Source organism: Dermatophagoides farinae, chromosome 4, assembly GCF_024713945.1.
Source record: "Dermatophagoides farinae isolate YC_2012a chromosome 4, ASM2471394v1, whole genome shotgun sequence".
Classification (NCBI taxonomy): Eukaryota; Metazoa; Arthropoda; class Arachnida; order Sarcoptiformes; family Pyroglyphidae; genus Dermatophagoides; species Dermatophagoides farinae.
In genome coordinates, this window is record NC_134680.1 from 3219685 (window position 1) to 3228887 (window position 9203).

A 9203-nucleotide genomic window follows, 5' to 3' on the forward strand; every position below is an offset into this window, starting at 1 on the left:
ATGGTGAAAATATCGTTGCCTTGCGTTGTTATTATCCAAACATTGGCATCATTTTTTTTCTAACTGATGATGATGAAAATTTATTTTGGTAGTTCGACCAAAACGATAGCTAAGAACAGAAAAAGAACAAGAAAAAAAAAGAAGAGGAAGAAGAAATTTTTCACATTTGACGTTGATGAATTTATGATGACTATAGAACAACGACAACGGCTACTAAATCATAACAATAGCACATAACACATCAACGACTTTGAGAAAATTGTTTTGAAATCACTATTCGTTAAAAAACTTTTTCTTACTACCCCTTGTTGTTGTTGTTGTTGTTGTTGGACACAACAAGGAGATCTGAAATTGAATTAGAACAAAGAGAAACGAAAGGCCAAGAATAAGGAATTTATTTATTTTTTTTTTGCAAAATTGCATTTCATTATCATCAACAACATCATTAATACACACACACACACACAAGACATAATATACAGCAAATGTGATATAGTATTTACTTTCCTTTTTAGTTTCTTATTTTCAATGAATGTTGTTGTTGTTGATGATGATGAAATTATTCCAGGTTTCAATCAATAGAGAATAGAGGCGAGGAAATTGTTGTTGTTGTTGTTTTTTTTTCTTTTTTGACTCTTGATTTATGATAAGGCTTTTATGATACCATGTGTGTGTGTGTGTGAAGAAAAAAAACTTTCGTTTTTTCTTAAGAAAAAAAAAATTTCAAAGGTTTTCTATTCGTTGCTAATGTGTGAATCAAGCGAATCTAAAATGAAAAACCTGTGATTCATTCATTCATTTATTCCGTCGGTCGTTTGATTTTTTGTTTAATCGTATTCTGAAAATCTGTTGTGTGCTTTGTAAATGTGTATGTGTGTGTGTTTATTGCATCAATGAATTTATGGAATTTTTTTTATTCTACATTTTTTTCCTACATGTTTCTACAAATATATCAAGAAAGAGAGAGAGAACCTAGGGCCCTTAGAAGAAAGGAAAATTTTTCCATTTTTTTCAAGTGACTGTTGTTGTTATTGTTGTCAATGTATGAAAAGTTTGCTACGGGTTTATAATCATCAAAAAAAAAAATTGAATTCATTCATATGTATATTCGGTGGTCTACTGTGTGTGTTGTATGTATTTAGATTGTCAAAAAAGCATTTTCATGTTAAATACCACAGTTTTCATGGGTATTTATGATGTCTTGATTTCAAAGAATATATTATATATATAGTTTAAAGATGATGAAGAAGAATGTAAATTAAAATAATGTATATAATTATTTTTTTTTTTTTTTTGCTTTGGCTTGATTGTGCGCATCGCATAGGTGAAATTAGTTAAAAAGAATGATGAAGTATAATAATATAATATAATAGTGTCTGCTATAATTAAATATAGAAGTGCGTGTGGGTGTGTATTGTTGTATATTTAATTGAAAATTTTTAAAAGTGAAATTTTTTTGTTTTGTTTTTTTTTTTTGTTGAAAAAAATACTATGTTTTCTTTTCGAATGTGGTTTCGGTAGTCATTGTTTTTGATTTACGATTCTGTTGAAATCCACGATATGATGATTGAATTTTTTGTGCTGCACGTTCTACATCCGGATCATTTAGGTCAATTTCCGCCTGGTTTTTTATTTTTATTTTTATTTTGGTAGAAAAAGAAACAAAGTTTTTTTTCATTATTGTAAACGGCTATAAAAATTTTCTTGGAAAAAAATGATATAAAATCATTACTCCTTACTTACTAACGCTTCGTCAATTGCTTTTGACTTGTCATCGTCATCACCATTGCCACCACAATCATTGGAATTAGGTTTTTTATCGCTACTTGTTTTGGAACTTTGTTGTTGTTGCTGCTGTTCCTTTGATGGCTCAGTTTTATTTTTATTTTTGCTAGCCATAAAAGTTTTAAAACCAGCCTGTATTTTTACAGCTGCTTTTCCTACCTCTGGATCATTAAGATCAATATCAACCTATATATATTATTATATCATAGGATTGGTGTGTGTGTGTGTTCCAGAACGGCCATTATTATAGAGAGAAAAAAAATATATTACATTTTATGACAATTGAATTGAAATTGTCTATTTTTACCTCTTCTTCGGCCATTTTATTATTGTTGTTAGTATTGTTATTATTATTAGTATTGCTGCTAAAAGTAATGGTTTCAGTTATCGTTTGATTGTCGTTTTCATCAATTATTGTTGTCATAGATGTTGTAGTCGTTTTGTTGACAATTTCTAAACCAAAGAAAATATGTTAAAGTTTTGAGTTCAATTAATACCTTTATCTTATATAAAAAAATGTGAAAATATCTTGTGAAAAAAAAATAAAATCATATTGATTCTAGTATTGATGGCATTTCATTTCATTTAATTTTCTCTTTTATTTGTGGTAAATTTATTTATTTTTTCCAGGCAAAATCAAATGAAACCACAAATCAATATCGATATTAAAAGGTAAGAATGGATCGATATGGAAAATGCACCCAAATATTCAATATGTAGGCGGTGTTTGATTGCCATCCATTTTTTTTCTTCTATAAGCCCCTACATTTTAACCATTTTCATTCAGTTTTCAATTCAAACCTTTTTAATATAGTAGTGAATATTGTAAAATTACCGGCTAACAAAAAAATAAAAAAAAATAGAAATATACGGACAAGGTTCATTTAATTCTATTATCATCATCATCATCATCATCATAATCATGAGCATGATAATAATAATAATAATAATAATGAAAATTTGCAGAAAAAAAGCCAGAAAAATATCCAAAAGAGAATATAATGAAAAGTAAAAAAGCCATGAAAAATGTGGGCCAATTCAATTTTGTGTTCGTATACAGTAGCTATCGGGCTAAATTACCTGGAAATTTTTTTTGTTTATTGTTTATTCGTTATAATTCACATACACTCCATCGCATACGTCACACACACACACACACACCCATAACATCATCTTTTATTATGTGCCTTTTTATCTGTTCAGATCTAATCACACATGAGTTTCTTTTTTTTTGTTTGGATGAAACAACAAACATGAAATGGTTTAATTTTTTTTTGTTCAAATGATTGTCGGAAATCATATTCTTTGTTTGTTTGTTCATTAATAATAATTAGGTTTTATTCTATATTCCAAAAAAAATAAATAAGAGAGGAAGTTGTTATATAAGATATGGTAGTTTTAATGTCGACAAACGTTAGAAAAACAAATTTCCATCATGATTCATGATTCAGCTTTTTTTGTCATCATTATGTTTTAATCAAGGAAAATGGAATTTGGACTCGAAACATCAACAACAAGAATAATTCAAGAAAAAAAAATCCTATCTATGTTTGTGTATGTATGTAAAAAAATGGCCACACAAAAACAATGGCTAATAAGACATCTACAACGCAAATAGAACAAAAAACAAATGATGACGATGATTATTGTATTTTTTTCTTTCTACCATAGTCAGTTTTAATCATTCATAAGAAGAAAAAAATAGGAATAAAAATTCAAATGACATGATAGAATATATGAATTGTGAATCTTCATTTGACAGTTAGTACTAAGAGCTAAAAAATATATAAAAATAACGCCCAAATATTGAATGTTGAGAAACAACTTAATGACTGAATGAATGACAATGATATTATCGATTAAGGTTATCGCTATTCATGCATGTAAAATACAGTGACCATGGTCATGCTTTTGATTATTATTTGATTAGATTAGATTATAATTCTCATCAATCGAACAATAAAAAACAACAATTATCAATGATTATTCGATTGTCATTTAATAATTGATCACAATATACAAAAAACAAATGTATGTTTTGTTTCGTTTCGTTTCGTTTTTTTTTTGGAAATGAATATTATAATATTAAGGGATTCTTTCTTTCTCTCTCCGCTCATCATTGTCATTGTCGTTAATATTCGATGAAATGGAAAAATTATACGAAAAGCAAGCAGAATTAAAGACTATAATAATAATAAATGATGATTCTAGAATCTAGATTATCATTTGTTTGTATTGCTGCATACATTCAGTATTTATGTATGCATATCAGAATAAAATGATCAAGAATCATACAAAATTCTAACGAAAAACAAAACGTCCAAAATCCATTTATATTTAATTCCAAATGATGATGATGACAAAAATGGATCAGATAGCTACACCATATGTGGTGGTGGTGGTATCCGATTGTTGTTGATATTTTGAAATAAACTTTTTTTTCACCAAAGTGATAAACCAAATGAAAACCCGGAAATGATTTTCACAATAAAACAGAAATGAAAGTCTTCTTTCAACAAACAAAAGTTTATGGAATTCACTGGATGATGGAATAAAGAAAAAGAGAAAGAAAAAATAAAAATGTTGAAAAATGCTGTGCATGTGTCGAATATCAGTGAGAGAAAAAAAAATTCGATTTCGGCAAAAATCATAGCTACAAAATTTCAAATTTAAATTTTGAAAAATTCGATTTCGGAGACCAGAAAAAAAAGACAAACAAAAAAATGTTAAATTCAATTTCAAATAAAAAGGAATTGTTCATTACAAAAATATGTAAAAGTAAAAATACTATGAAAAAGTCTGACAATTGGATAATAATCGAATCGAATGAAACAAAAGTATTTTCTTTTGGACGAAACAAAAAATATAAAAAAAAAATTCCATTCTGTCAATGGATTTAAAATAAAAAAAAAAGAAATGCAATGAAGTGAAGCTAACATTCAAAAAAAACAAAACAAAACAAAAAATTTACCAGATTCTTTAGATGGGCGTGGATGAATGAATGAATGATGGGCGTATTATTATGAGAAAAAGTGTGCGAAAAGAATGTGTCAAATATTATTTAAAAATTATTATGATTAGAAAATAAAAGAAATGAAATTAATGAAAACAGACATTCATTTTTTTTTTCATTCACATCACGCTCGATTCAATTGAATTGCTTTTGTTTTGTTATGGACAATTGAATCAATTTTTTTTCACATTTCAATTTTGAAACAAAAAAAATCCGCATTCATTCATTTTTTTTAAAGACCAAACACACACACACAAAATTCCAAAAAAATTGTGGTCGCTCAAATTCAAAGAAAAAAAAAACAGATGATTCCTAGTGAGTTTTTGGCCTTCATTGGAGAAACATAAAGATACAAAAACTCGCAATGCTGGGAATCATCATCATCATCATCATCATCATAATGATGATCACGATGGTCGCAAAGAAACAAAAAAAAAATTAATGGAAATTTTCAAATGGAAAAAAAATTTGTCCAATTTGTTTTCCTCTTCTTTTTTGTCTAAGAAAAAATTCCCAATAGTGACATAGCCAGATATGAAAAAAAAATTTAAAAGAAAAACCATTTATAAATGATTCTTTGTGCAACAAGATTGTGGCCAAAAATCGAAACAAGATGTTTCCTTGGACCAGAAAGTAACAAGACAATTTTTTTTGTTATTGTTTTTTTTTGTTTACTTTGTCGCTGTTGTTGTTGTTGTTGTAATTTTTTTTCGTGTTGTATATCTAGAAAATTTTGTTTATACTATATGTTTCTGTTTCATTTTGCAACTTATAATTTACCACTTATGGCAATTCTGCAAATAACAATATTGATATGACAAAAAAAAACGTTGTTGTATTTACTTGATGGTTTGTAGTTATCACACTCGTTGTTGTTGTCGTTGTCGTTTTTGTTGCCACTTGATTGTGTAAGAAGCAGAAAAAAATGGAATTTTTAATAAATTTTTTAAAACACATAAAACATTAAAGTACAATCGCTATGATGCAACACCGTAATGTTAGTTGCCGTGAATATGGAGTTCAGTTTTTAACCAAAAAAAAAAACACGTTGATTAGACACGTTGATAGTGTTTGTATGTTTTAATTAAGACGTATGGCACACACTCAATTGAAAACGAGAATTTTTTTTCATCTTTATTTTCCAAATATGTATAATCAGATTATGAAAATGAAAAAAAAGAAGAAAATGAATCTTTTAAAACTACCACCGTCATCGACAAAACGCAACGACAGAATGAATGTAAAATGGAAAGAATTTTTATTCATTCAAAAAATTCTTGACTACATTATATATTGATGATGGTTATATATAGGCTTCTTCTTCTTTTTTTTTCTTTAGCAGAATACAAAAGGAAAAGCAAAAAAAAAAGAAAAAAAATCAGATAACCATAGATAGTGAATATCTGGCAATTGCGCATTTTGTAAAATATAATAGTTTAGTTTTGTAAATAGGAAAATATTCAGGCTACAATCCATATATATATATTACACAACATATTCAAGTCTCGTTCACTGTAGTGTGATAATTTTTTTGAATGTTTTTAACATTCACAGATCGAATATAATAAGAGACACACACACACATTCATTCAATTAAGCATTCTGGTCACTCGAAACAACCAGGTTGACAACTAAAGAAAAAAAAATAACGTTTGACTGATACTAGAAAAAGCTCTTTTTTCTGTCATAAAACTTTGAGATCAGGTGATGGGTTGATTTTTCTATGACAGGAAGGACTATGTGTCTTTGATATTTTGAATCAATTTTTTCTATTGTTTGTTTTACCTGTCAAATGTATTTTTTCTGTTTTTTTTATTGACATGAAAAATTTAAAAAAAAATGAATAAAAATGAAGTGGTAATTTTAACGAGTGGAAAAAAAATGTAGACAGAAAAAAAAGTTGAACATCAAAAAAAACAGAAAACAGAAAATCTGGTCTTCTGGGCCTAAAGGATTCACTGTTTTTATGTTTGTTTGCTTGTTTTATTCTCGATCATCCGAACAAAAGGTGAAACATCTGCCTATCAGATTCTCAACATCTGTATTGTTCAGATCAAAAAAAAAAAATTTTTTTTTTTTGGTTGATATCCACAGATGGAGATCTATATATTAGATTTATACGGCAGTCAAGTGTAAAAATTAGAAATTCTGAATCTCACTTGGTATGATGGTGACAATCAGTATAGTCAACTATTCATGCATACAAAAGTCAAATGCTAAATGAACATTTTTTCTTTTTTACGGAATTGATTGATCTTTGAATTTTCGTGTTCTATATTTTATATGTTTAGGTAGTTAATATATTTATATGCTTTTACAAAAGGCGTCAATATCGAATGAGTGTTTGTGTGTGTGTGTAGAGGGTGGTTTGACACATATCAAGATTAATTATCTTTTTTTTTTTTACTGGACAATATGTTCTATAATCAGTGCGAAAAAAAAAATTATTTCTTTAGTCGTAAAGTCACGCTTTGTATACATGTAATGCAACCGTTTTTATCATCATCATCATCAGTAATCTATAGAACAAAATTGATGGAAAATAAATGATGACTTTCACCGATTGAAAAAGATATGAAAGGAAAAGAGAGATGAAGAAGGTGAACCATTAAAATGCAATTTACACTTTATGTTTTGTTGAACATTCTTATTTCATTCAAAAAAAAAATGGTATTTGCTTTTCAATGACAGAAATGTTAGGAACACCGGGGCAATTAATTTTAGATTTAAATTTAGAAACAAAAGAATATATAATAAAAAAAAATTACAATATAACATACACACACACACACATCGATTTTTATAGACAATCAGAATTTGAATAAGATTAAATGCTACAGTAACGTCATCTATGAATGGTGAGTAGAAATATTACAGGAATTTATATTTACTTTTTTGTTCACGATGTTCAGCAGCGATAGCTGCCGCTGTTGCTTGTTGTAGATCATTAATCGACATTAATGGTCTTGTACTAGCACGATCATCCATATCATCATTTGGATCTAATTCAAATATGGTCGATGTTGTTGCTGATGATGGCGGTGGTTGCTGTATATTTGCCAATTGTTTATGAATATATGGACTTGGATGTTTATGATGATGATAAATTGATGTGCATGAAGAATGGCCATCATCATCATTATTATCATTGATATCAAAACTCATTATTGATGATGATGAATTCATTATGATTTCATCATCATCATTAGCAATCAATGTATTGGCTGTACCAATTGTAGCTACATCACTTTTCATTGATTCATTTGGTTCTTTAATGATTGATTTATCATCACCACCAAAACCACCGAAATTATCATTAATATGATCCGTTTGATTTGTGGATGGACAACCGATATCGGATATTGTTCGTTTATCACCATTATTATTTTGCATCAATTGTGTTGATGTTGTGCATCCCATTATTACATAAGGATAGAAATTTGTATCACTGAATCGATGAATGGTGATGATGATCAAAACAGTGAAAAAAAATCAGAATAAAGAAAAATCCAATGAACTGAAAATGAAACAAACAAGGTGAAATTGAAAAAATTGATCAAAAAATCGAATCGAACGTATTTTGTTTGATCGATTCGAACACTAAAACACCGTGGAGTAATAACAGAAAAAAGTGTGTTCTTTTTTTACGTTGTTGTTGTTGTTGTTTGAACACACAAATCTTATTCGATTCTATTTCCACCACGATTCCATTCTTTGGTTGCTGTGAGCTTCATTTTTTTTTCGTTTTTAGTGATTTGAGTTTTTCTCTTTCGCTTTTCCTGATGGATTTTACATTATTATTCAGTGGTTAGTTATTCTTATCATCATCATCATCATCGACAACGACGATGATGATGACAAAAACCAATAACTGCAGCGAACCAAAAAAAACAAAAAACAAAACAATTTCCTTTTTGCGGTAATTTTGGTTTCGGGATTTTCATTGTCGTTGCTGTTGCAATTGGGTGTTTTGTTTATGTGGTCGTTACTCCTATCCATCCGACAAACCAAACCGACCGACCGAACAACAATAACCGTATATTACAATCAACATTTCATAATTGTTTGTTGATCAATGGTGTATTTTTTTTTTGTTTTCCTTTTTGAATGATGAATAGTATCATCTGTATTCACAGACAACGAAAAATGACCTTGGAATCGAAAAAAAAATCATACAATAATCCACGATCCAGAATTTCGTCATTGTTGTTATTGGTAACCGTCATTCGTTTGTTTCATATATATATTATTACGTATATGAGTAAAGTGTGTGTGTTATATGATTCAAGTTTAATCAATCAAACATTCGAATTCATAATTCATATTGCCACAAATGGATAAAAAAAACAACAACGAAAATTCTATACAATAAAATCAATCAATCAATACTTTAGAATAAAGAAAT

At 28.2% G+C, this 9203-nt stretch overlaps 1 protein-coding gene across 3 annotated transcripts; it reads right to left on the minus strand.

The window, feature by feature from the left end:
* Positions 1–369: 369 nt before the first annotated feature.
* On the minus strand, positions 370–8835 carry LOC124490016 (uncharacterized). Of its 3 annotated transcripts, none has more exons than XM_047052482.2 (4): positions 7690–8835; positions 2093–2238; positions 1740–1971; positions 370–1621 (listed from the first exon to the last, which is right to left on the minus strand). In XM_047052482.2, exons 1-4 carry the CDS (start codon positions 8216–8218, stop codon positions 1611–1613), a joined length of 918 nt encoding a protein of 305 aa, XP_046908438.1. In that variant the 5' UTR covers positions 8219–8835; the 3' UTR covers positions 370–1610. The 3 variants fall into 3 exon arrangements, with proteins under 3 accessions (XP_046908438.1, XP_075586109.1, XP_046908437.1); XM_075729994.1 differs by having other exon boundaries at positions 370–1631; positions 1838–1971; positions 7690–8468; XM_047052481.2 differs by having other exon boundaries at positions 1744–1971; positions 7690–8468.
* Positions 8836–9203: the final 368 nt, after the last annotated feature.

Bases quoted from the DNA above. Each gene is read 5' to 3' on its own strand.
- LOC124490016 (XM_047052481.2), bottom strand. From the start codon at position 8,218: ATGGGATGCACAACATCAACACAATTGATGCAAAATAATAATGGTGAT. The intron at 2,239-7,689 runs GTAAATATAAAT...TCTTTGGTTTAG, and splicing joins TGAACATCGTGAACAAAAAA to AAATTGTCAACAAAACGACT. The intron at 1,972-2,092 runs GTAAAAATAGAC...TAATATATATAG, and splicing joins ATAAAATGGCCGAAGAAGAG to GTTGATATTGATCTTAATGA.